Raw genomic sequence first — 27,107 nt, forward strand, 5'->3', positions numbered from 1 at the left:
CTTCTCTCTATGAAGTTGAAAGAAGTTTTGCCGTTTGTTCTATGTTTTTATTATCCTTTTTTTTTTTTTTGAGTCTATCAGAGGAATAACATGTTTGGTAATTGTTTATTGAATGCCTTGGTTATTTGTTATTGTCACGAAAGTAAGCATATTATTTTATGATTTTTTGCAGTAGATATATTTCTTTCTTTTCTTTCTTTGGTAAACATTTCTCTTAAAGAGCAGCTTCTTTCGTGGCGTACTACGATAGTAGAGACGTAAATTTTCCTATAAGTACAAAAACAAAGGAAGGTGAACGAGTGTTTGAGTTTATAAAGCGGAGGTTTGTATTTGTTCTACTTTCTCTAAAAATAGCTCAATTGATTTATTATTTGGTTATTCAATTTCTCCAGCCTTTGTGATTGTATATCTACCGCCGATCCAGTATATATAAATATATAGAGAGAAATATTTATCTACAGAATTCGTGTATATAATTGATACGGAGGAAAATTTGGTAAAATATAACTTATATGAGTGACGCTGAGCAGAGCAGACTGCTGGTACCCCGTCGAGAAGCTCGCAATAATAATCCACACCATCTTCAGGGTCATAACGCTAACGGAAAGAGAGACAAGAGAAGGGATGTTTACAACTACTCAGCGCCAGACGATACCACGGAGTCTGATGGCGAATCCGAGGAGGTTTCAAGGTGGTGTTGCAGCGGAATAAGGGCGGGTCTACGCGTATTGTGTGGGGGTTTCGTATGTCAACTAATGACGCATTTAAAAATGCAGCGTGGTGATGGAATGAATCACTTTTCAGATAATAATTCTAGTGAAGGGATCTACACAAGGACTAACCTTAATACACAGTCCGGAAAGGAACCAACGTTAGTGACTGGGCTAACTTCCTCAACAAGTGCGCCATTAGTAGTGGCAGCTAGAGAAGAAAAAGATGCAATACATGCCTCGTCACAGGGAAAACGCAATCAACCTTTGACATACACAATAGATTGTGAAAATAAGACGAGTGCATTACCCTTTGAAGATTCATCATATTTTTTAGTTGGGGGTCAAAAAGCACCTCGTGGAAGTGTTAACAGTCCACCGCCCGAAGGAACCAGACTTGTCAACGAACCAACACACCCCACGACTCTTACAACGGCAGAAGTGATGCGTGTGATTGAGAGTGAACGTAGACCCCTCCATAATGTGGATCAGCTTCTCGTCGTCCTCGAGCGCTGCTCCGAGTACCTCCCTGTGCGGGTGGAAGTTGATGTGGAAGAGGGAGAAAAAAAAGGAGAAACAGATATTCAGGGGCAGGACTCCAGTGTATCGGTCTGTGTGTCAGTGCTTGGACCTCTCCGAAAGACCCCTCACGCGGCGGTCCTCGCGGTGCTGGAGGACGTCCTGCTGGAGGACTGCGACCCCACCGCCCTCCGACTCGCCGCGCTGCACTTCGCAGACATTCCCTTCACCGGCGACGCGGTTCCAACAGCTCCCCGCGCGGAAAGTAACGGGCACCTCGACATCTTCCCACCATTGCGTCACGCCAACTCACAAGAGCCGCACGCTGCCGCACGTGTTGTCGCCTTCGCTAGAAATCTTCTTAACGGTGGTGCATACATAACTGCGGTGCGTCTCACACGCTGCAGCTTTACACCAAGTGACTTGGGGCGTGGACTGCGGTTACCCGTCATGCGACTGCGACGGCTACTCTTCGAAAAATGTCCGCTTACAGCAGCACACGTTGACGCACTGGTGCGACTTGCAAGGGCGGAAAACAAGAGGAGTAGCGGTGGGCGAGCATACCAGTATCTTGTAGAATTGCAGCTGAGTGGCTCCCTCACAGAGGAGTCAGTGAATTCCTTACTCTCGTACTTTTACGATGACTTACTGGAAACTGAGGTGTCACTTAGGTTACTCCGTCTCCCCAGTCTCTGGCTGCATGCAGCGCGAAAACATCCGCTCCTTGATCAGCGGCCATTCATCGTTGCTACAGGCACATAAGGTACATGTATTGGAAAAGAAAAAAGTAAAGTTATTCTGACTGTTTTATACTCAGTATAAAGTTCAATTCTCTTTTTTTTCCCTTACCAAAATGGCGATAGATTGTTAAAGTTCTTCATTTTTTATATTTCTTATTAATTAAAACCACTCGGTTGGGTTTAAGAAGCGAATTCACATACCATATTGTTAGCACCTTCCTTCAGTCCTCTCCAAGACAGATCTTGCAACTTCATACAAACTGTTCTTGTGTACTATTTAAGCCCAGAAAGGCATTTAATAGCAATTGGGATCGTCCATGCAAAACTTTTCTTTATAGTGCCGTATGACAAATGTGAAGCACTAGTAGAAGTTTCGCCGTAACTATATATTTCTATATTAGAGAGGTTTTTTTCTTTTTACATCTCTCGATGACGTGGAGCAAATGGCATTCTTCTGAAGGGTGGGAAAGGGGAGTTGACTCCTCTTTCTCTCCCGCCGACAGCTCGAGTGTCGCATGCTGATTCAACTGACATTGGGTATGACAAGCGACACGGATACCAAGGTGTTGTTTCTGGCACTCTCATTCCACCAGCTGTTGGGGAGACTGTCGCTGATCCTCGACGCCGTATACAGTGAAATTCTTCTATGCCTGACCCTTTATGCTCGTGTTGAATGATTTCCTAGAGTGCCTGCACGTATGGCACGGTGGTGTGGATGCGACGTGGTGCAATCTTTTGGGCGTTGCGTGCGTGGCCTGCAGTTATGAGATGGATGGTCGAGAAAATAGTGTAGGCAAATGGGAGAAACTGTGACCCATCCCGTTATTCGCTCTGTCGCCTGCGGTGAAGTTGTGGTGTTCTGAGCACCCAAGACATATCCGTATATGTATATATTTATATATATGTTTATTGTAGTTTTAGTTTAAATTGCTTTGTAGTGCATTGCCGTACTACGACTACTTCGGAAGATAATATAATTTCACCTTCTCTTTCTTTCTTTATTTGCGCCAACTTCTATAGACTGTTTTACGCAACTCTATTTTACACCGATCACAATAACTTGCAGGTTATGAGTAAGGCAACGCGTCCCTTGCTGCTTCTGCGGCGCCGACCACTGCTTCTCATACTGCTGCTTCTGTGCTGCGCCAGTGTGTGTGTGGCGTGGGATGACGTCATGCAGCAGTTTGTGTTCGAAGAGATGATCAACAAGACCGGCAGACACTCGGCTGGTGTTGTGCGGGAGGTGCCCCGCAAGGGACAGAGTGGCGTGCAGGCGTACACCGTCGCCACATCTAAGCGGAAGCTGATCCGCATCGTGACGTCAATGAAGGACTTGGAGGATGGTACGAAGTACTGCGTCAATGAGGGTGACCATGTAGCAGATTTCAGTGGTTATGTGTGGATCTGCGATAAGAAAACTATCCTGAATAAAGATCGGAAAACCAACCTGATGGAGAAAATCATTCCAACTGCAGTCAAACTGCACGCCGATCGTCTGCTCGTTGACCGCGAGAGTGAGCCGTTGGTTATCCCTCCATTTGAAAGCGGTGCTTGCAGCCTTCTCACTGTTCCTGAGACCCACAGAACGGAAGGTGTTCCCAATGCTGACATGGTACTGTACGTGGCCGCGAGGCCTGGAGGTCCGCTTGGTGCTTACTGTGCTAGTTTGTCCTCTGGTCGTCCAATTGCTGGTCTCCTGAACTTTGTTCCATATCCGTCAGTAAGTCCGCGACTCAGCGTCCGCCATGCTGCGCACCATATTGGACACGCACTTGGGTTCGAATACGAGCTGATGAAAAAACTCGGCATGACCTCCACCATCACTGTGCGTGGTGTGCAACGAGAGGTTGTGAGCTCGGAGATGACAAAGGAAAAGGCACGGGAACACTACGGCTGCGATAATCTTAAGGGCATGGAACTGGACTATAAAAGCTCGTTGAAACATGTGGCATCCCTGTGGTCCTGGCGCAATGCAAAGGACGAGTTGATGAACTCTGCAAATGTGGTCGCTGGTGGCTACTACACAGCTTTGACGATGGCAACTTTCCACGACATGAAATTTTATTCTGCCAACTGGGGAATGGAGGAGCCGATGAGTTGGGGCCATAAGGCGGGATGTGGTTTCATTGAAGGGAGTTGCCTCAACGACGAAAACGTCTCAAATTACCCGAATGCGTTCTGCACTGGGAAGAGGGTGTACTGTTCCACTGATCACTTCGCACTTTCTGAGTGCGATGATACTCCGGATATAAATACAGACCCAAAGAGCCCTTGTCCCATCCTCCTTTCACCTGTTAAAGTGAGCTCCAGTGGAAATTTTCGCTCTTCTGCCTGCACTGAGTTGGGGAACAGTGGGTTTCCTGACTTCTTGACTGGAGAGAACTCGATGTGCTTAAGTACGGATGATTACGATATACAGGAGGGTGTTGTATCACTAAAAATGAGCGGTGTGTGTGCACTGGTGTCGTGTGATGAGAGCCATCGTAAAGTGCAGGTGAAGTACAAGGGCAACGACCGGTGGCACGACTGTCCTGAAGGCAAAAAAATAACAGTGGAGACTTCTGCTTCACTGAGCTTTAAAACAATCACATGCCCCCAGTACACCGAAATGTGCACTATTGCCTTCAACGGCAGCAGTCGGCTTACAGTGAACGATCCATCCGGTGATCATGCTGGCAACGGTGGTGGTGATGGTAATGACAACGTTGGTGGTGGTAATAATAACAACGTTGGCGGTGATGGTAATAACAACGTTGGCGGTGATGGTAATAACAACGTTGGCGGTGATGGCTGTGCCACTGTTGCTCCCATCGCCTTGGCAGCTGTTGTCCTCATGGTTATCACGCCAATGCTGTGATTGTGAGCATTATCAATGGTCCCACGCCACGCCATAGCATCGTGACGCAGTAACGTCATGTGCTCGGCGTCAAATGTATTCAAGTCATGGTGAACCAATATTTACCTATGCAGTACCCGTATATATTCATATGTTCCTATTTTGGATTTTCCTTCCTCTGGACAGGTGACAACAATGTCCACACTTTATGTACTATTTGTTTTCCTGGATGTATCTGAGAGGTCATTCGATGTATGTGATCTTTGAGTACGGCATAAAGCAATGCCATTTGAGATGTGTTTTTTCCTTAGCTGGTATTATATGGGAGCCAGTGACGTTATGTAGCAGTGTAGAAAATGCTGCAATGGTGCTCCGTGATTTTCCATTCCGGCGGTACCTTTACCAAGCTTTGTTTTCTTTTGATGGGTTTTTTTCTTTTGTTTTTGTGCTTGGGGGATTGGGTGAAGGGACGTTAATGTGGGAAATGGGATGGTGTCACTCTTTTTTATCTATTTTTGTTTATTTGGTGTGCTTTCTCTCTCTCTCTTTGTATGCTTGGGGTTCCTTTCGGTTGTGATGTCTATATCTCTGTCTGAGTTGCATCTCTTTCCTTTTTGGTTTTTTCTTTCTTTTTTTGGTATCTGGGTATAGGATGAGCATCGGTGGGCAAATAGTTTCAGGCCTTCAATGTGTGGCGTGACGCTGTGTGTGCATGAACGCCACATTGTGTACTGTGGGAGTATATGTGAGTGTGCGTGTGAGTGTGTGTGGGTGGGTGTGATGTGACCAGAGTTCTGCTCCCCATTCCGCAGCGCAGGACGCGGTGGTGTTGGTGACTGCACGGGCATCCTCCACGAATGCGGTTCTTGCGGCGCTGCAGTGTCGACCATGGCTTGTGTTTTTTTTTTTTACTTTTATTGCAGACACTGGACTATGCTCTCTCTTTTCGTTCTTTAACTTCCTCTGTAGGGCATACATTGTAACTAGCCAGAAGGTTCAAGCACACAATCACAAGAAGTTTCCCCATAATGCCAGTTTCTCTGCGCACCACGCCGTTTGTATCTCCACTTCTGTTGGTGTTGCTCCTTTGGTGCTTCGTCAGTCCTGCTGCCGCTTCGCACCGCTGCGCGTTTGAAGAAGTTATGAAGCAAGCGGGAACTGAATCTGTTGCGGTGGTGCGGGAGGTTCCCCTCAAGGGACAGAGTGGTCTGCAGGCGTACACCGTCGCTGAGGATTCCTGGGCGCCAATCCGCATTGAAGTCTTCGCAAAGGATTTGGAAGACCCCTTGAAGTACTGCACTGAAGTGGGACAGCACCGACCTAACTTTATCAACCGTAACATCCTTTGTGGTGCTGACAACATATTGACAACTTCAAAAAAGGAGATATTGTTGAAGCATATTATTCCCGGGGCAATCAAACTTCATGCTGAGCGACTCTCTGTGCTGCCCATTACTGGCGTCATTCACGTACCAAAGTTTACAACAGGGATCTGCTTCCCCTTTACCATTCCTTCTGAACACCATACGACTGGTATAAGTGGCGCCGACATGGTTCTCTACGTTGCTGCTGGGCCGTCGGGTGGTGCGGCAGCGTGGGCAGGACCGTGCGCCAGGCTGGAGAATAGACGTCCGTTTATTGGTGCAATGAATTATGATCCCATGTTCATAGACGCTACAGACATGCGTGTTCGTATTGGTGCGCACGAGATTGCACACGCTCTTGGGTTCAGCTTCACGGATATGAGCATGCGCAACATTATCCGCGATGTCTCCAAGGTGCGTGGGAAGGTGTATGCGACTATGGTAACGTCTCCGCGAACACGACAGATGGCGAGAAGGCATTATGGATGTCCCAGCGCTAAGGGAATGGAGCTGGAGGATGAGGGTCAGCGCCATACATCCTTGTCTCACTGGGAGCGCCGCAACTCTAAGGACGAGTTGATGGTTGGTTTGGGTGGCAGTCTGCGTTATACAGCACTAACGATGGCCCTGTTTGAGGACTTGGGTTACTTTAAGGCGAACTTCGGCAAGGCAGAGACGATGAGGTGGGGTAAAGGTGCTGGATGCAATTTCCTGGAAAGACCTTGTTTTGTTGATGGAGTCTCCCCATATCCTGACATGTTCTGCAACCAACCCATGGACAGTAAACTTTTACTCTGTACGTTTGACCGTCTGTCCTTGGGGTTCTGCACCCTGAACAGACACCAGAAACGACTTCCACGACACTTTCAGTACTTTGAGGACCCGGCACTTGGTGGTGTTGGACTTTTGGCAGACTACTGCCCTTTTGTGCATGAGTATAATAATACCGGTTGTACCAATGGAGAGTTGGTGGCCATGCCCGGAAGTCGTATTGGTCCAAACTCTCGTTGTCTGAAGGGTAACTCTCTTCGTATGGGAGATCTCTCTCTTGGCGATGTGTGCGTGAATACGAACTGTGAGAAGGGCACCCTGAGCGTGCAACTCCTTGGAGATGACAATTGGTACCGCTGCAAAGAAGGTAAGTACATAACGCCAAAGAATGTATTCACAAGTGGCAGCATTCTCTGTCCTAAGTACGAAGAGGTGTGTTCCACATCCCACTTGGGCGACAGATATCACCCGTCATCCTCAGATGATGGATTGTTCTCGGTAGATGATGATCCGTTGGGTGATGGAGAAGCAAGAAGTATTCATGTTGATGAAAGTAATTGCCCTGGTGCCTTCCCTTTTTTCGTATTTCTCTCCTTGGTCACTGGAATGTTGGTTTTCTTCTAGAAGATTCCTGAAGCTATGAGGCGAAGCAAACTGGATAGAACAGAGAAATATCAAGTTGCTTGTCATAAAGGAGAGTCTCACGGAGTATGCGAAGAGTTATATACATGTTCATTTTTTTTATTGTATACTTCATTTTTTTTTTCATATGGGATATAAGGAGAAATTACCATTACAACAAGATATGTTTATTTTAATTCTATATACCACAGGAATGCATTCTCTGACCTTTTTCTTGGATTTGGGGACGAAGCAACCCATATCCCAAGGAAATTTTGCTGCAATTAAAGGTTACTCTATTTCGTTCTCTAAAGAGTGTTTTTTTTCTCTTTTATATGCTTTGATTTTGATTTTCGTACTGGCCTCTTGCACATTATCTCCGTATGAGAACATGGTAGTTATATTGATCATTTTTTCTTTTCTTTTGCTACGTGTTACTTTGATAATATCTATATCTCATTGTGACTATTATTATTATTATTATTATTATTATTATTATTATTATTATTATTATTATTGTTATTGTTATCTTTTTTTTTTTTTGAGGTATGTTGCCCTTGAAAGGCAATGAGTGGTTATGTACGGTGCTGGTGCTGTGGTTGTTTGTCTCTCTTATGGTTTTTTCTGTTGCCTCTTTTTGGTTTGTATGGTGATCTAGAAATGCTGTGTCGAGAGTTGCGCTGTAGACGCTGCGATGTCTTCGTGAAGGTGTATGTCTGTGTCTGTCTTTGAGAGGCAGGAGGGAGAGCGGACTCCAGTTGGCGATGGAACTGGACCGACTCAGAACCTTGATGAGCCACTTGCCTGGAGCTGCCCACCTCCGCATCTGCTCTAGCGTGGTTGGACCCACAGTATTAGCAAACAAGTGCGCTCATACTCAACCGGTGTAATCTCAGCCGTCCGATGATCAACCACGCTGCGCATGCGTTCCGAGAGGCGTGTGTACCGGTGTCCTTCCAGGAGTCGTACGATGCGTACGCGTTTTTGTTTGCGATGATTGCGGCTGTACCGATGCACGTGTTGGAGGTGCAGCTGGACCTGATGTTTGCCGGCGGCAGCGCCCCGGCCCCACCAGTGGAGCCTGTTGAAAAGCAGAACATCACTGGAAGTGCGGAACGTGCGTCTGTTTGTGCTGACGAAGGGGGCTGCGGCGGGCACCGCAGTCACGGTGTTCTCCTCGTTGCGGAAGGTGGAGCGCAGCGTATCACCTCAGCCCTGTTGATGGGGTTCGGTGTGACGTGGACACCAAGGTGCTGTTTCTGGCACTCTCATTCCACCAGCTGTTGGGGAGACTGTCGCTGATCCTCGACGCCGTATACAGTGAAATTCTTCTATGCCTGACCCTTTATGCTCGTGTTGAATGATTTCCTGGAGTGCCTGCACGTATGGCACGGTGGTGTGGATGCGACGTGGTGCAATCTTTTGGGCGTTGCGTGCGTGGCCTGCAGTTATGAGATGGATGGTGGAGAAAATAGTGTAGGCAAATGGGAGAAACTGTGACCCATCCCGTTATTCGCTCTGTCGCCTGCGGTGAAGTTGTGGTGTTCTGAGCACCCAAGACATATCCGTATATGTATATATATATATTTATTTATTTATATGGTGGTGATTTTTGCTTTTCTTTCTATTTTTTATTCTTGCTTTTCTCATTTCTTTTTATTCTGTTTTTATTACAACCAAACAAATATACACATACCCACGTATGTAATACTCTATTTCTGCGCAAAAAAAAAAACTATATATATATTGAGCTGTCTACGGTCACCCATAAAAGAGATCGAAGAAGAACTCGTAACGGAAACCAAATAAAATAAAAAAAGAGAGAGGACGTTGAAGGGAAACAAAAAGAAAACGATAGAAAAAACTTCATAGATAGCTGTTTTCTTCTTATTCTTTATTATTACTATTATTATCGACGTGTGTGTAAATGCTGGTTAACATTGGATTCGAAAGTGATCAACAGCAACGCCTTCCTCGAGGCAGAGGCCGGCGCCATGCCCCTCAGGGTGACTATTCGGGTCATCCTCCAACGTACATGACAGCACCATTCGCCGTACAGCAAGAGCCATCATGTAACGCACCATCACAACAACAACAACAGTACCAGCAGCAACAACCACACGGGCAACAGTATTCCGATATCATAAACCACAAGGATAACGGAATGATGATGCATGCGAAGAACTATGAACCTTATCCCACACACACTGATGAGCGTCAATACCAATTCGATCAACAACATTACGAACAACCACCACCACCACCACAACAACAACAACAAACGCCACATCAGTCTCTGCGACAGGATCGTCTTGCTCGTGGGGGTCTGAACATCTTTTCCTGGAACACAGACGTTCCCGTCGCATCTGCTCCGCGTATGACACATGCGCGGGACGAAAATGAGTTGTTGCGTCTCCGACCAACGGATGCATCGGCGCAGCGTGATCGTGAAGTGCGGGAGAAGTTCGAGACAAATACACAAAGCCGATTTCTTTGTTTCAGTGAGAATGCACCGCGTGTCGCAGGAGCGGCGGTTCCGCACGGACGACGACGTTCCATCCCGATCCCCGATGGAGGCATTGCCGGATTTGCGGGAATGGGGCTAGGTAATGAGGACAGAATAGCAAAGAGGGAATAGATCGTTTCTTTGTTTTTTTTTTTAAGAATATCATGAAGATTTGTTTCTGGAATACAGGAAGGGAAAGAAAAGACAATATAAAAAGAGGATATCAATAGTTTTTTTTTTTTGGTTTCTCTGCTGGACTTAAACTGAGCAGTAAGGAGTGATAAGGAGGGACTGGTATTCCCCATAATCCTCTGCATTTACTGGCCTTTTTTGTGTCTATGTTTTCTTTATTCTGTCTTGTGGTATTTACGCATGTAGGTAGAAGAAAAATAATATCTTCACCCTCTGATAACAGGTGTAGAGAGGCATGGGTAGTGGGATGATAGAAAGAATCAATAGAAGATTCAAAAAAATAAAAATAAATATATATATATATGAAAAAACAAAGAGAGAGAGAGTGTGTGTGTGTGTGATAGTACTAATCAGCGAGCTAGTAGTGACCGAATGAATCGAAGTGTAGCTACCATTATAGAGGAGCTCGGGCGTGAAAGGGATGCTTAAGTTACTTTTTTGTGTCTCATCGGGGTTTCACTGTCTCTAAGGTTCTATTGCTCCTGGAAAGTACAAGTGTAGAGGGGACAAAAAAAAGGAAAGAGAAGACAAAAAAAGGAAATTGGAAACGAAAAGTACGTTTACAGAAAGAAACTGAGGGAGCGTGATATCAAGTAAAGTATTGCTGAAGAATGTCAAATCTCTTGTTTGAAAAAAAAAGAAAAGGAAAATAGCAACGTTCATTCTTCTTTTGTATGTTTGCCATATACTCTTTCTCCAGTCTTTTTGGTGTGTTCGCCAGTTTCTTTTTTTTTTACTTTTCTTTCCCTGTGCGTGTGTTTTTATTTATTTCATTTATTTTATTTGTGTCATTTTCTACTTTTTTTCGTTTTTTTTTTTTACTTAACATACTGTTGTCCCTTTTTTAGGATTGTTTCTATTCTTCAGCCAGGGGAATTGACATTGCTCGCGCTCTTTATCATTGATCGGTGTTTTTTTTTTCCTGTACAATCATCCGATTCTTTTCGAATAGGGTGAGAACAAAAAGTATGGGATCCTTTTATTTTTCTATTTCCCTCTTTCTTTCTCTATGCATCTGCTTATGGGGTGGGGAAAGCTATAGAGATAACGAAGGACCTTGTGATGTAGGGTGTTTTTTTTTTCTTGTTTCTGCCTTTTACTCTTTTGAATAACATTTCTTCTCCTTGGTTAGTTAGTTGGTTGTTTGAATTTTTTTTATCTTTCCTCTGGTTTTTTTCTCTTTTCTATTTTTCTTCTATTCTTTTCTGTTATTCCCGCTTCCTTGTGTTACCCCACTGAGGAAGAGGGAGACACGCACACCCACTAAAGGAAACCGTTGGCCAGGTAGATCACGGGGTGAGCGGAATACATAGAGAAGGCTAAAGGGTTTTTTTTGTCTGTGTGTCTGTGAAAAGAGAAAAGAATTTTTTTAAAAAAGTAAATAAATAAGAGAACAGTGTCTTGTCTTGAATTAGTCTTTATTTTTCTGCTGATTTTATGCGGCGGTGGTGGTCTGCGCAACATGCATCACGCTTTATGCTTATGCTACGCAGAGATCTAATCTCTACACGTAACACTATACACTCTGCACACACCCCACTCTGGAAAATACGAAGAATTTCCACTAGTAATTCCTCTAATTTAGATGCAGAGAGTGGGGCTGTCATGCATAACAATCATAATATTGCCACATCTCCGTCGGATGATTCACCTTCAGTTATGGTGAATTTATCACAGTCAACGATGTCGTCGTCATCATCGTTATCTAAGACGTTAGATTCTAAAATAAAACATAAGAGTAATGATGAGGATACTGTTACGAAATCATGGGACCTTCAATGGATGCTTTTTTCACTTAAAGACAATCGTACGGGTATAGTCTCGTACTCAGATGCAGAGGATCGTCTGCGTGGCATGGTGTTATTAGATACATGGATGATTGAGAAAATGTTTCTTAAGAGTGGATGGTTAAATCAACTACAGAAGAATGAGGAGTCAGCACCACTGTACCGCTCTGTGGTAGGTGAATATAAAATTTTGCGTTACTTACTACACCGTTTCTTGTCTGATGAAACCCTTTGGTGTGATGAATTACAAGAACTCTTGCAAATTATTCTAGAAAAGGGAATTGAATCTCAACGTAATGCTCTTTATAGTACTACACATTTAAACACGGTGTCTTCCTATTCTTATAAAGTCGATGATGGCATGATGTCTCTTAAAGTTCCACATTCCCTTCTCTCTGGTCCAGAGAATATGAACTTTTATAGTGATGGTTTGCAGAGAGTATTGTGGAATTTTCTACAACTGCGGAAATCTTCCCTTGATGCACCGGATGCCGCATGGTGTGCATTTGTCGCAACTCATCGTAATTCATTATTTTTACCATCACCACAACGTCCACCATTTGATCACTGTGAACAAATTCCCTATCTTAGCGAGGCAGAGTTTGCGGATATTGTGCGGGAAGAGGAAGAAGCAATAACAACAGAGATATTGGAAAATGGAGAAACTTTAGTACAGGGCGTAACGTTGCATTGGCCTTCAGAGTGGAAACTGGAAAATGATAGACCGAATGGTCAAACCCACAATGATATTGTGGAAAAACAGAAAGTGGGAAATGACCACCAACGCCATCAATATCAGCGTGATGCATTCTACATGAATTTGGTGGAACCAAATGCGTTGGATTTCTATGAAGTTAATGCTGTAAAAAATACTTCTACTAGTACTACATCGTTTTTTTCTCCAAATGTGCATAAGCAAGGACAACAAGAAGAAAAAGAAAATCATGTAGGTTGTTTACATTCTTCTAGCCGAACAGAGCGTGGTCTTCTTAACCCAGTTAATGGTGAGTTAGAGGATCTTCACCTCACACGTCTGTGGGACGCCTTTCAAGGAAGTAAAATGGAGGACATTATCGATTTATACCGTGGTGTGTGTGGAAGACTAGAGACACTTCAAGAAGAAGTATTCTTGGATTGTTTGGCGAGAAAGGGTCTCCTCTTGCTTTTCTTTGCCCGTGATGAAGTGAGAGCATTGACATCGCCATCGGTAACTTATCAACGATTGAGAACTCTGCATGATGAGTTAGAAATGTTAGTTTCGTGGTATTATCCATACAATGGCATTAAGAAGATGAGATCTCCATACTCGTTTGAGGAATTATCGCAGACATCACAGCTTTCATTCAGCTGCTTTGGTTATCTACATGCACCATTGCAGCGTAATATGTACAAACTTGCCAGTGAAGCAACATCCCCGGCGCAGCTTTATCACCACTACTGTTCATTGTATTCACAGGATGCTGAGAAGAGGCAAGTTTACCCCAACCAAGATACTACAGAAAAATTGAGGATAAAAAAGGTTGATTCTATTGAGTCACACCATGATATGATAGCAGTGGGAAGATTTCCAAAGTTTGAATTACTGAGCAACCTGCAGCAAATGGCGTTCCAATACCCCTTTAAAGAGGCATTTCAATCTAGAGCTCAAAGTGAACCAGTTCTACATTTTACTCTTTCTCACTCAACGGAAAACACACTAAAATCCGGTTTTACGGACGACACGATATTTAGCATTAACAGAGAGTCCTCTGTCATGGTTAAAAAACGGCGTGGTCGTCCCAAGAAGGTTGTAAGGAATTCCGACACTAATGAGACTCAAGAACCACCAATTGCGGTTGAACGGCGTGGTCGTCCCAAGAAGGTTGTAAGGGATTCCGACACTAATGAGACTCAAGAACCACCGATTGCAGTTGAACGGCGTGGTCGTCCCAAGAAGGTTGTAAGGGATTCCGACACTAATGAGACTCAAGAACCACCAATTGCAGTTGAACGGCGTGGTCGTCCCAAGAAGGTTGTAAGGGATTCCGACACTAATGAGACTCAAGAACCACCGATTGCGGTTGAACGGCGTGGTCGTCCCAAGAAGGTTGTAAGGGATTCCGACACTAATGAGACTCAAGAACCACCGATTGCAGTTGAACGGCGTGGTCGTCCCAAGAAGGTTGTAAGGGATTCCGACACTAATGAGACTCAAGAACCACCGATTGCAGTTGAACGGCGTGGTCGTCCCAAGAAGGTTGTAAGGGATTCCGACACTAATGAGACTCAAGAACCACCAATTGCAGTTGAACGGCGTGGTCGTCCCAAGAAGGTTGTAAGGGATTCCGACACTAATGAGACTCAAGAACCACCAATTGCGGTTAAGCAAGGGAGGCATAGGAAAGACTACGTGGAAACAATATAGCCGAATGTTATCGGTGTTGTTGAAGAGATTATTCTTTTTATACGGGAGTGTTGTTGTGTTGGGCTGTTGATGCCATTTGATCTTGAAGTGGAACATGGTTTTTTTTTGTCTTTTTCGGTGGCATAATGGGAGAGGAAAAAGAAAAAAAAAAGACTACATCATTCTATCGTCCTCTTGTACACATATATGGAAATCTTTGTGTTCAGCCTCAGTGGGAGATGTATGCATCTGTAAATATATCGACAAATTTTTTCTATTGTTTTTTAGTATTCATTCTAATGAATATTTCTTTTTTCCCCTTTTTTTGTTCTTTTTGTTGTCGTCAAAATTTCTCTCAGAAAAGAAAAAAAAGAATATAACAAAAGAAGGAAGAGGTATTATTTGCAGTCTTCCTTCTCCTAGTGTTTTTCTTTTTTTTTAAGACTGGGTATTGGTTGTTTGTGACTTGTGTCCTTGCGTTTATTTCAACGCCTTATTAAAATACACAAGTTACTTGCAACACGAAAAAAAAAGGCCCCGAGCTATTACCGAAAGTGAAGAGAAGCCGCAATACATATACTAGATAGGATCTATACATATATACTAGTTTATTTTTTTTTATACTTTACGGGAAAATGATGCGACGTTTGTTCGCATCTCTCGGGTGCTTTTCTTGCTGTGCCCAGCGTTCTGTGGCATCATACCCAACGCCCGGCACCTCCCGCGGTATGACTAAAGCAAATCGCAAGAAGTACAACTTTCTCAATAATGAACGAATGGTAGAGAAGGAAAGAGGAATACGCTGCCGTAGGGAAATTCGTAAACGTGATGATGTTAATTGGAAACGTCGAGTAAACTATCGTGATACTGTGAATAACGCTGTTGCGAAGTATATTCGTTACTATCCAGAGAATGTTAAACGGTATGTGTTCTATAAAGATGTACGAGAAAAAGATGGCGGAACACGATTTCATGGTATGCGTAAGGCACCGGGGGTTACATCACGTCGTATTTTGCATTGGGTAGAAAATGAAATTATTAAACCTGAGAATCGAGAGCATTTAACGGAATTAATCAAGAGTACAGGTGAAGATCCACCAACTGAGGAAGAGTGGGCACGTTATACGGATAAGAAAACTGGTGAGATAACGATAAATTTATACTTTCACAAAAATGTTGAGCGTCATTTGCGTTCCTTTTGTTTAGGGACACCTAGTAAGAAAGAAGGTTGGAAGGGTTTTAATGCCTTTTTGATGTTAAACCGGAATAACTTTGATATCTGTTTACCAATGCGAACGTGGTCTATACGACAAGGTCCTATTCGTGATGATGAACTCATAGAGCGTCGTTCGCAAAAAGAGGTGCGTGATATATTAGGTGAATTGGAAGAATATCAACGCCCTCATGCTTTTCACGCTTTTCAAAAACTCACTCCAGCGGAACGTGAGGCTATGATTCAAGAGGCAGAAGAAAATCGAGAGGCATTAAAGCGGGAGTATGAACGTGAGCGTCTTTTTAGTGCCAAAATTATGTGTGGTGTGACTGCGTTAAAAGAGGTACGTGCCCTCACTATTCCTGCTATTACATACTACAATGAAGAGTACTATAAGTATGTTATTCGTCGTGGTGGATCTGTGAATGCGACACTACGTCAGTCAAAGAATGATATACCAAGTTGGTTTACACTTCCACAGGATGTGAGGTTAAAATACTACTGTTTTGAACGCACTATGATGTTGCATCCGGTCGGTGGTGCACATTTATATATTCGCTACGCCACACGTGACTATGGTATGCCACGAGAAGAAGCTTATGAACGGTGGGCGGCACTGTCCGATTTGCAAAAGGCCGCATTGTGTTTTTGTTTCTACGCACCGATATCAGAAGCACCACGTGGGACATCAGCGTTTCGAAGGTTTTACGTTAAACAATGTTTTCGTCACGGTTTAGTGATCTCTGGAAAGGCGTGTGGTAATCATGCCTTCTTTTTGCGCACAAAGAGGATGTGGATGAATATGGACGCGGATGAACGGGCACAGTTTGATGATACAGATTCATTTGCATCAATGTTTCCACTACAGCCTACATCTTCTTCAGTGAAAAAGGGACGTACAACTTCAGATTTAACTCGTGTTTCTTCTTCTTCTTCGGCTACTGCTGTGATACGTTTCAACTCTATGGATGAAAATAATAATAATAATAATAATAATAATAATAATAATAATAATGTGACTGTTGGTGACACATACTACTTTGAGGATGAAGCTATCGACGATGATGAGAATCATATAGAACATCACATTTCTAAAACACATAAAATTACACCTCAGAAGAAGGAAGTGCATGCTGTTTTTACAGTCTAGAAGAAATTCTGACGAAATGTTTTGTTCTGTTCTTTGAAAGCTGTAACAACTATTTTTGGTTCTTCCGGAAGCTGTGTTGTGGGACATTGCAAGAATAGGCATAGTTGCGTGGGTTAGATGATGATGAACCGCACATGGTTGTACAGTTATCAGGAAGATTAGATGAGAGTTGAGGGTATTGTTGCCCTATAACTTGTACGTATTTTAAAGAAGTTCAGGAACCCAATGGGGATAATATGGGAATATTTGTATTATTGTATCAATAGCAACGAAATATAAAGGGAGAAGGGTGTATAATGAGGAAAAGAAATAATAACGACCTTTACTGTGTCGTTGTGTATGCATGGAATATTTATGTATTTGCTGTATTTTTTGTTCTTTCTAATATTTTGTTTTTTTTTATCTCTATTTTCACTTACCTCCTCCTTATATATTCCTCTACCATGTGTTTTTATTTGGACACCTAATGGGAATAAGAATAAGGACAAAAAAGGAAAAAGAAAAGGCAGTGTCATGGCCACAAGTACACAGCATGGTCATTGTCTGAAACTACTCTCCTCTCATAGTTTGACAGATCGTTATCTCTGTACAGAAATACTACTGGAGCAAAGTCGTCTTTCACGAGCCCCACCTCCTGTGAAGTGTACAACACATACACCAAGAAGGAACTCCTTGAGAACATCACGGCTAGAATATCATCAAACATCTTCCCCCTTAAGTGTTGAATACTCACGCATGGCACTCCACAGGTAAGGCTGGTAGAAGCACTTGGTTTTCTGTTCCAACCTCAACTCTTTCACGGGGTTCACTGATGAAATTGGAAGCTCGACGAGAGGAAAGATGAAGAATAGAATTTCTACGGCGTAAAATAGTTAATAACTAACCTATCATTTCGTTTGTATACACAACCTTGTATACATGTACATTTTTTTTTTAGATATAACGAGAAAAAGCTTTTTTTTTTTTGTGAGGTGTGTGAAAGAAATAATGTGAGGTCCTATGGTATTGCTATTAGCAGTGTATTTTACGTATATATGTTTTTTTTTAGGTTTCTTGTACACTTTTGGATTTAGTATAGTATGCAGTCTATCCATAATTTCCTGTTTTTTTATATATTGCTAGAGTCATGGTCTACCTCTAAGGTAGTAGAGTACACGAGGCAACAGTAAGAGTTTATTGTGTACCTTTTCTTGTTTTCTCTTTTCCTTTTTTCGCTTTGTTTTGTTTTGTGATATCATTGAGGGATTTGTAGCACTGACATACTGTTGTCGTTGTTTTCCGTTTGTTGTGGTATTGCCGTATTTTTTTTCTTTTTTTAGATTAGTTTTGCGTTATTTTATATATTTAAAGTAAAACAGAGAAAAAAATATCTGGCGTTTCTTTTTGGTACATTGCCTAATTCATGGAGAAGGAAGCGAATGATTTCTCTGGGGGATTCGGGTCTCTCGCTTTAAAGGAGGGTTGCAATCAATATTTGCGTTTGTTGGATGTTTACCCTGATCGTAAAGAAATAGAAGAAGGGCGATTGCCCTGTTTGATAGCATTTGATATCTCTACACGACAGAAGCGATATATGAAATCGGTCCTAAACTCTATACGACCAATTGATAAGACACATCTGTCTTACTTTCAGGAGGATTATCTGTTAGAAAGTAGTGAGTTCTACCCAACACTAACGTGGAAGGAAATAGCGGAGCGTATAAATAATGGTCCTATGGTTGGAATATATTTTTATTCATGTTCTAGACTACGGGAAAAGTTACAAATCGTATATGAAGAATACTATCAAGGTATTATTCGCGATGGATATAGGGATATTATTGGATTTTTCACAACTGTTGATGGTCTTGTTCCATTTGTGGATTATTTGCACGCCAGACACTTTGGTGGGATGCAACCCCCAACTTTACGGTTTCCGGATGTTTTACCTCCTACTTTTGCTGCTCCACCTGGAAAAGTGCAAAGTATGCATGGAAATAGAGATGGAAAAGGTGTAGAAGCAGAAACAAGAGGAACAGTAGTAAATCTATGCAAACATCGAACACGTATTCTTTATGGAAATGATGTGGAAACTTCTGTGAAACGTCGTCAGAACAAATACAGTATGCAACTCACTTTACGTGATCATGGTTTGGCATATATTCGAGGAAATTCTGGAAAATATCCAAAAGAATTAAAGCAGTGGAGGTGTGAAGAAGATATTCCATTTCCTGTTATTGTTAAACCTGTGAGTGGTGGTGGTTCTGAATACGTTTCACTCTGTCATAATGAGCATGATATTGATGCAGCCTTTGCGTTATGTAATGGTGCGTACACTGTACAAGAAACACAGGCGTCCCATATGCTGCTTCAGGAGTATATAGAAGGCCAGGAATATGTGGTTAATGTAGTCAGTTATAATGGGCGACATGTTGTTTCGGATGTATGGAAAAGTTGGAAATTCCCTGCTGGATTAAATGTATCACGAGGCTCCGGAGATGTTTTGGGAGACCTTAAATTCTGGACTCATGGAAATAAACGTGTTGCTTCCTCTTATGAGTATAATACCACAGCATTGTTGTACGACCGACTTGAGTTTGTACATAATTTGGCTGAATTACATGAAGAAAGCGAAGAACGACGTGTTGTGTCGTATGTTCTTCAATGCATTGATGCTCTGGGAATGCGACAAGGGAGTTCACATTGTGAAGTTCGTGTGGACAACAGACCTGGAAGCAAGAACAAGGGTAAACCTGTTCTTATTGAACTTAACGCACGAGTGCTTGGCGATACTCCCCGTTCAACTTCTTTTGTTGGTTATGATCAAATTATGCTTATGATGTACTTGGCTTATTGCGCTGCAAGTATTCCCGAAAAGCAAGTTCTATCTGGTAGTGGTCGTGGTGATAGTAATATTAATAGTAATAGTAGTACTAGTACGAGAAGTAATGAAGTAAATAAGGTGAAGGAAACTCGCATGATGCTCCCGTGGCCGCCTGCACCACTTCTCTATCGTTCACTCTCAACAAAAACCACATGTCATGTAATTTTTTTACGTTCGAAAGAGGACTCATATTTTTGTACAACTGGTTTGAATTTTTTGAAGGGGTTACCTACATTCAAGTATATTTCAAGGAATAATTTCTTGGATGAGCAAGGTAGGCTGGTTGCCTTCTGCCTTCTTAAAAAAACAGTAGACCTCTTAACTTCACCTGCTGCATGTGTAATGGAGGGTACTGAAGAGGATATTCGTCGTGATTCTGCGATTATACGTGAAATAGAGAATAAAGATATAAGTTCATGGGATGAATTCCTGGATGATGCACTTCTCGAAATGGGACATCTCTCATTTTCAAGGAATACCACTAATTCCCGTAAATCTACTCAAAATTCTGCTACTACCACCACCACCACCAAAAATAGCAACAACGCGATAAAGCAGTACAGTGCGTTTAAAATGGTAAAACATCTTTTCGCCACGGAACCGGTACTCTACGTGCCGGAAAGTTATTGTGCTAAATTGCACTTACTTGATCTCATTCATCTCCTCCGTGAGGATAATAACGGGTCACCGGCCTCTTGACATGGTGTTGGATACTATGTAAAGTGAACACAAGGGAAATGAGGGATACTAGAGTAGGGGATTCAATATATATATATATATATATATATATATATATATATATATATATTTATATTTATTTATTTATTTTATTTTATTTGCTTGGTAATAAATTATGCAGAAGAGGCAAAAAAAGAGAATTCACGATTCTACTGAGCATCTTTTTTTTTATTTTGTCGTTGTTGTTGTATTGCTCTTCGTTTCGCCGTCTTGCATTCTCTTTTTTCTCTGTGCGTGTGCGTGTGTGTGTTGTGGGGCCGCAGTTAATTTATCTTTTCTGGATCTCGTTCGCCTCATTTATGCTTTTCATTATTGTTATTTGCTTTTTCTTGTTTGTTTTTCTTTATGTGAAAAACCATGAAAGAATACGAAATGAAGACTGATTTAATTTTGTTTCTTCTCTTGCAACCCTTTTTTGTTACCTCTATGTCTTCAATGGCGTGAATAATTTTCCTCCAGAGAGTGAGTAGCTCTACTGCGTTTGTTCGTTGGGTTGTTTTAATTTATGATCTTCTCCTCCTTTCCCATCCCTTGATGAGTTCTATCACAGAAACTACTTTTTGTGAAGTGAAGACCATACTTATTGCTCAGCTGTAGATGTTGTAGAGAAAGGGAGTGTTATCACATTCTCTAACTAGTAAACGGTGTATTAATTTTCTGATCGACCACGAGCGTAGAGGTGATGAAAGTCAACTCCCTTTTGTTTTTCTTTTTTTTTCGTGCTTCTCTGGGCTCTTGTGAGAGGAGTGATATGGCCTTGCTTTTTTTTTTTTTTTTGGATGCCATGCTGTTGAATATCGTTTCTCTCAGTTTATCTTTTAATGAGATATTGTCGCAAATGGATGGGTTTTGAACAGTCCAATTATTCCCGTTCCTCTCAGCATTCGTGCGGGTTTGTGAAAAAGTGGATTACATGAGGGGCTTTCAGCACCACATTTTCCTCAGTACATATTGATAATGATTTATGAGTAGTTTATTTGAACGCAGTAATTCTATAAACTCCCATTTATTGTTTTTTTCTTTTCTTTACTTTTAAAGTTGCTGAAGGGAGTGGGAAAGGGGTAAATAGTGTGTGTGTGTGTGCGTGTTTTTGTGTACTTATGTTTAATATTACTACTCCCTTTGTATGTTCTTGGGGAAACTAGGGTTTAGACTATTCATTCTCTTCCCTCGCTTCTTTTCTTTTTATTTTTTTCACCTCCTATTATTCCTCACCAACATATGTTTCTCCCTCAGTGGTGTTTCAAAGGACAAGAGTAATATATATATATATATATATATATATATATATATATATATATATATATAATAACGATGGTATCACCAATGGTTGCTGCCGTAGTTATTATTGGGCCATCCGGTACAGGAAAGACCACAATTGGCTCTCAACTCGCACACTCCATTGGCTGGCCCTTTGTAGACGCGGATGATTACCACACAGAAAGTAACGTGCACAAAATGGCATCTGGCATCCCACTCAATGACACCGAACGCCTCCCGTGGCTGCAGCGGCTGCGACACGAGGTGATTGAGAATATTAAAACTATTACATCTACTACTAATAGTAATAGTGATGGTAGTAATAACAGTAATTGTAGTAGTAGTAGTAGTAGCAAGACAATGAGAACAGGAGAAGAAGAAAATAAAAAGGAAGGGGGTGTTGGTAGTGGTGTAGTGATTGCATGTTCGGCGCTGCGCAAGAAGTACAGAGATGTGCTTCGCGGTGATGAGTCGAATAACACTAAACACAACGTTTCTGTTTTCTTTGTGGAACTTGTAGGTGATGTGAAGGTTGTGGCGCAGCGTTTGCAGGGCCGCCAACACGCATACATGCCATCTACTTTGTTAGCATCACAGTATGCAACATTTGAATCACTGCAAACAGACGAGGAAATGGGGATACAAGTGTCGATTGAATTAAAGCCACAGGAAGTGGTAAATGTTATAGAGGTAGAACTAAAGCAGAGAGGACTGCTCCAACGTTAATATACACATGTCTGGGTTCAAGCAACTGACATTGATACTAAAATATCGAAAATAATATGATTATATGTTTATTGTTATTGTTGATGTTTTTGTTTTTAATCCTGGTCTACGTATGGGAGTTAATAGCTTTGTTAATTACCCACATGTATATATATTTTTTCGGCTTCCCTCCTCATTCTTGTGGGATCTGTTGGTGTTTTATTATTATTATTATTATTATTATTATTATTATTATTATTATTATTCATTATTATTATTATTATTATTATTATTATTATTATTATTATTATTATTATTATTATTATTATTATTATTATTATTATTATTATTATTATTATTATTATTATTATTATTATTATTATTATTATTATTATTATTATTATTATTATTATTATTATTATTATTATTATTATTATTATTATTATTATTATTATTATTATTATTATTATTTTCTCATACTCTAAAGGAAATTAGAAAAAAAAAACAAAACAAAAGAAAAAGAACCATTGTGTACCAATACAAAATACACGTAAAGAGAAAAAGAAAAGAAATAAAGGAAAAAAAAAACACACACACACACACGTACACTCACATACCTATAAATATACACACATACAGTCAAACATTACCATTTCTCTAATGGCGGCTAAAGAGTACGAAGGCACACCGCGGCTCTCGCTCGATGCCGTTGTTGGATTTGGTGGCCGTGTGCCTAACAGTGTTATTGCACACCCTGACGGTGAACACTTGGTGTACGCATTGGGCGCCTGTCTTGTAATTCAAAAGTTAAATGATCGTACTGCCTCTGACTTTTTGTATGGACACAATGATATGATCAGCTGTTTCTGCGTGAGTAACAGTGGACGATATGTCGCATCCGGTCAAATGACACATCCTGGATTTCAGGCGGATGTTTGCATTTTTGACTTTGCAAGACGTTGCATAATTCATCGTATGCTTTTACACAAGGTGAAAGTTCAAGCATTGGCATTTTCAAGCAACGAACAATACTTGGTATCTATTGGTGGTATTGATGATAAAGCGGTTGTGGTATGGGATGTTTCCACAGGACGACCACTTTGTGGTGCACCAGCACATCACACAGAGTCTAAAGCTGTTGCATTCTTTAATAACAGTAATGAAAAACTTATTACAGCTGGTGTGGGATCACTTCGTGTTTGGACTGTTGATCTAGCGGATCGAAAAATGAGTGCTGAAGATGTTAGTATGGGCAATATTCGTCGTTCTATTACTACTATTGCTGTGGAATCTACAGATCGCTACGCTTATTGTGGAACCACTTCAGGTGATGTTTTGTGCATTCTATTAGAAAGGAATGCTAATACATGTAAAATGAGTGGACCACAGAAAAAACTTTCAGGAGGTATTGTATCTATGAATTTCAATGAATCTGGTGATGTTCTGGTGGGGAGTGGTACTGGTGAATTAACTCTTCTTTCCAAGATTAATTTAACAGTATTAAAACAAATTACTGTTCAAGGTGGTGTTACTGGTATTGCATTGGTTCCACAAGGTTATATTATTGGTACTATGGAAAGTAATGTATATCTTGTTGAAAGTGGTAATTTCCGTGCAGAATTACGCCTTACTTGCCACAGTAATACTGTAACTGATGTGATATTCCCTCACGGTTTCAGTGCTCTATTTGCGACATGTTGTGGTTCTGATATTAGAGTTTGGAATGCTTCAAATACTAATGAACTCTTACGTATTCAAATCAAAGGTCTATTATGTAACTGCATTCAATTTACAAAGGATGGTTCTATGATAGTTTCTGGATGGGATGATGGCAAACTTCGTGCCTTTGGGCCACAGTCAGGAAAACTAGTCTTTGCTGTTAATGATGCCCATAAAAAAGAGGGAATAAAAACTGTGACTGGAAGTTCTGCAGGAGTAACAGCTGTTTGTACGGATAATTTATCCCAGCGCATTATTACTGGTGGCGCAGATGGTCTTGTACGCGTATGGTTGGTACAAGGTAATAATTGCGTCTTTGAGGCTTCCATGAAAGAACACAAAGCCACTGTAAATGCTATTTCTGTTTCAGAAGATAACACAGAGTGTGTTAGTGCCAGCGATGATGGCAGTTGTATTATCTGGGATTTGGTACGACATGTTCGTCGTGATGTTATTTACTCCCAGACAAGATTCCGTGCGGTGGAGTACTTCATAGACGGAAGTCAACTCCTCACCACCGGGACGAATAAAAACATCACTTGGTGGGATGCAGTGGACTGCGGGGCCATTCGTGAGATCCCTGCGAGCAAGACGGGGGAGGTGAATAGTCTCTCCATCGCCGCCGACGGCCGCTTCTTCGTCACTGGCGGCGACGACCGCATCGTGAAGGTGTGGGGCTACGACGAGGGCAACTGCGTGGCGGTGGGACTCGCCCACAGCTGCAACATCCGCAAAGTGCGGGTCTCGCCGGATGGGAAGAAAATTGTGTCGGTTGGGGATGAGGGGGCGATTATGATTTGGTCGGTGGGGGAACTCAACATCAACTCCCTCTAACGTGTATACACACACTAACACCGTCAGCATTAGGGATGAGGAAGGGAAGAGAGAGAGAGAGAGAGAGAGATATGGTGGTTGTGGTACTGTTTCTTTCTTTTTTTCTTTTTTTTTCTTTTTTCTTTATTTATTTTCTTGTAGTGTGCCTGTGTGTTTTATTTTTATTTTCTCATGTACCGGGAATAAAAGTAAGTGGAAATTCGAGGGGAGAGTGGGGGTGTATAGGCAGCCCAACCAACAAGAGGTGGTGAGGCGTGAAAATAAAAGGAGGGGAAAAAATGATTTTTCAAAGAAATGGAACAATTATAGAATAAGACAAGAGTTATCAGCTTTCTCAAGAAGAGAAGAAAAAAAAAGGATTCAGAGTATAATATCAAAAAATGCGATGCATAAAAGAAAGGGATAGAAAGAGGTGAATGAAAGGGGTTTTAACATCAAGCAGGATGACTCCGTGAAATAAAAAGAAAGGGTGAGAAGGTGAAGAATTGTGGGAAAAAAAAGAGAGAGAAAGAGTGGAGTTCCCATTTAAAATTTATAGACTGATCTGGGAAGAACTAAGTACAACCAAAGAGGAAAAGGGGAAAAAAAAAACAATAACGATAAACATTCATTTAAAGAGAGTCAGCGGAGAAAAGGGTGTCAAGAATGAGAACGAATAAAAAAAAAAAAATGATGAAAGAGACAGAAAGTAAGGGCTAGTCTCCTTACCTACTTATCTACGAGATTCCAGAATGAGGTATTCATTTTTTGTTTCCGTTTTTTTTCTTTCCTCTTGTGCCTTCTTAATTTTTTTGCTTTTGGTAGAGGAAGGAAACGGGAAATATTTTATGTTTACCTAATTAAATACGGATTTCTTGTTACTTGTATCTCGTTCTCTCTTTTCTTTTTACTTCTGTTTTTTTTTTTTCTTCTTCCCTCATATTGGTCGTTACTATCAATTTTACACCTCTCCAACCTGTGAGATGTAGCTCTACCTAGTTTCAATGTAATAAGGTACGTATATGTATGTGTATACACATATTGTAGGCGGTGGAGTTGCAATATGGTAAGGTCGTTTTTTTTTATATTGTTTGCTATAGAGAGCTTTATGTAATTACCATTTATATATATATATATCTATATATTTCCATTATTACTATTTCTCAGAAATGTGTACTTGGAGTAACACGTATTGCTGCTTTTTTTTTGTTTTCTTCCTGTCTATTATGTGAACTAGTTGAAGGCAATGAATTGCCTTTTTTTTTTCTCTCTTCCCTTGTTGTTGTTCTTATTTTAGTGTTTTAAATTATTGTGGTTTGTCATTTAATTTAATATTTTTACTAGAAATGGATAGAAACACGAATACAGTTCTAGAGGACCCGAACATAGCTGTAAATAGGAATATTTCGGTAGAAGAAAATCGTGGAATTCGAGCCTATATCTATCAACAGTATGTGTTTGTTTACTCTAAGACTTTGTGGACAGAAAGGTTTCGTCTTGAGCATATCGCCATTTTTTTTGCTGCTTTTTGCTCTGTTATCTTTTCCATTGTCGCATTAGCAACACCAATAACGCATTTCGAGGTAGACATTCTTAAAATTTCAATTACTGGTTGGGATATGAGAACATGTATACAGTCGGACTGTCAATTCCGATCTTTTAACCCACTATGTACTGCTCTTTCTTCATCTACATGGCTGTTTGTATTTATGGTTTTTATACACTTGTGTTCATCTATTTTAGTTTTTGTAGTCTTTGGCCTTATGGTATTTGGTCGTGTATTGTTCTCTATCTATTTCGGAATAGCTTCTGCCACTTTCTCTTTAATAATTGGACTCGTGGCTACACTCAGTGGTGTGAGCATTGTGATTACTCCCCTTTGTAATGACACCTCGCTGTACTCTATGGGTTTCGAATACGGGCCTGCACTTGTAGTGTTGCTAACCGACATCCTTCTTTTGGGTTTGACTGTTATTTTCTATTTCGCCCGCTGTTGCTGTTGCCGTAGACCTCGTTATTTTACAAGCTAGATATTGTAACAAAGAACAGGAAAAAAAGGGAGGAAAAAAAGGAAATGATTTGCCCCCGAATAAAGGTATTAATAGTAATAACCGATCTCATTATATATTCTACCTTATTTTTTCTTTTTATTCTTCCCTATTTTCTGACAATGCTGTTTTAACGATTTCCTGAATTCCATACACTAGAAGGTAAACG

At 41.3% G+C, this 27,107-nt stretch overlaps 10 protein-coding genes across 10 annotated transcripts; all 10 read left to right on the top strand.

The window, feature by feature from the left end:
* Positions 1–512: 512 nt before the first annotated feature.
* Positions 513–1,991, top strand: LSM04_008281 (uncharacterized protein; the record flags this gene model as incomplete). Its single annotated transcript, XM_067330714.1, has 1 exon — positions 513–1,991. One exon carries the CDS (start codon positions 513–515, stop codon positions 1,989–1,991), a length of 1,479 nt encoding a protein of 492 aa, XP_067188578.1.
* A 2,586-nt stretch (positions 1,992–4,577) lies between these two features.
* LSM04_006409 (uncharacterized protein) lies at positions 4,578–4,826 on the top strand (the record flags this gene model as incomplete). The annotated part of the gene is made up of 1 exon (XM_067330715.1): positions 4,578–4,826. The coding sequence occupies one exon, from the start codon at positions 4,578–4,580 to the stop codon at positions 4,824–4,826; it is 249 nt and encodes an 82-aa protein (XP_067188556.1).
* A 4,662-nt stretch (positions 4,827–9,488) lies between these two features.
* Positions 9,489–10,199, top strand: LSM04_001043 (uncharacterized protein; the record flags this gene model as incomplete). Its single annotated transcript, XM_067330716.1, has 1 exon — positions 9,489–10,199. One exon carries the CDS (start codon positions 9,489–9,491, stop codon positions 10,197–10,199), a length of 711 nt encoding a protein of 236 aa, XP_067188501.1.
* Positions 10,200–11,696: 1,497 nt separating this feature from the next.
* Positions 11,697–14,450, top strand: LSM04_000219 (uncharacterized protein; the record flags this gene model as incomplete). Its single annotated transcript, XM_067330717.1, has 1 exon — positions 11,697–14,450. One exon carries the CDS (start codon positions 11,697–11,699, stop codon positions 14,448–14,450), a length of 2,754 nt encoding a protein of 917 aa, XP_067188486.1.
* Positions 14,451–15,064: 614 nt separating this feature from the next.
* LSM04_000765 (uncharacterized protein) lies at positions 15,065–16,792 on the top strand (the record flags this gene model as incomplete). Its single annotated transcript, XM_067330719.1, has 1 exon — positions 15,065–16,792. The coding sequence occupies one exon, from the start codon at positions 15,065–15,067 to the stop codon at positions 16,790–16,792; it is 1,728 nt and encodes a 575-aa protein (XP_067188496.1).
* A 513-nt stretch (positions 16,793–17,305) lies between these two features.
* Positions 17,306–17,545, top strand: LSM04_004520 (uncharacterized protein; the record flags this gene model as incomplete). Its single annotated transcript, XM_067330720.1, has 1 exon — positions 17,306–17,545. One exon carries the CDS (start codon positions 17,306–17,308, stop codon positions 17,543–17,545), a length of 240 nt encoding a protein of 79 aa, XP_067188537.1.
* A 649-nt stretch (positions 17,546–18,194) lies between these two features.
* LSM04_000534 (uncharacterized protein) lies at positions 18,195–20,354 on the top strand (the record flags this gene model as incomplete). Its single annotated transcript, XM_067330721.1, has 1 exon — positions 18,195–20,354. The coding sequence occupies one exon, from the start codon at positions 18,195–18,197 to the stop codon at positions 20,352–20,354; it is 2,160 nt and encodes a 719-aa protein (XP_067188493.1).
* A 1,353-nt stretch (positions 20,355–21,707) lies between these two features.
* LSM04_000533 (Shikimate kinase/gluconokinase) lies at positions 21,708–22,379 on the top strand (the record flags this gene model as incomplete). The annotated part of the gene is made up of 1 exon (XM_067330722.1): positions 21,708–22,379. One exon carries the CDS (start codon positions 21,708–21,710, stop codon positions 22,377–22,379), a length of 672 nt encoding a protein of 223 aa, XP_067188492.1.
* A 639-nt stretch (positions 22,380–23,018) lies between these two features.
* LSM04_007968 (WD40 repeat) lies at positions 23,019–24,911 on the top strand (the record flags this gene model as incomplete). The annotated part of the gene is made up of 1 exon (XM_067330723.1): positions 23,019–24,911. One exon carries the CDS (start codon positions 23,019–23,021, stop codon positions 24,909–24,911), a length of 1,893 nt encoding a protein of 630 aa, XP_067188576.1.
* Positions 24,912–26,236: 1,325 nt separating this feature from the next.
* LSM04_002825 (uncharacterized protein) lies at positions 26,237–26,920 on the top strand (the record flags this gene model as incomplete). Its single annotated transcript, XM_067330724.1, has 1 exon — positions 26,237–26,920. The coding sequence occupies one exon, from the start codon at positions 26,237–26,239 to the stop codon at positions 26,918–26,920; it is 684 nt and encodes a 227-aa protein (XP_067188516.1).
* Positions 26,921–27,107: the final 187 nt, after the last annotated feature.

Source organism: Trypanosoma melophagium (assembly GCF_022059095.1).
Source record: "Trypanosoma melophagium isolate St. Kilda chromosome Unknown ctg36segment0, whole genome shotgun sequence".
Classification (NCBI taxonomy): Eukaryota; Euglenozoa; class Kinetoplastea; order Trypanosomatida; family Trypanosomatidae; genus Trypanosoma; species Trypanosoma melophagium.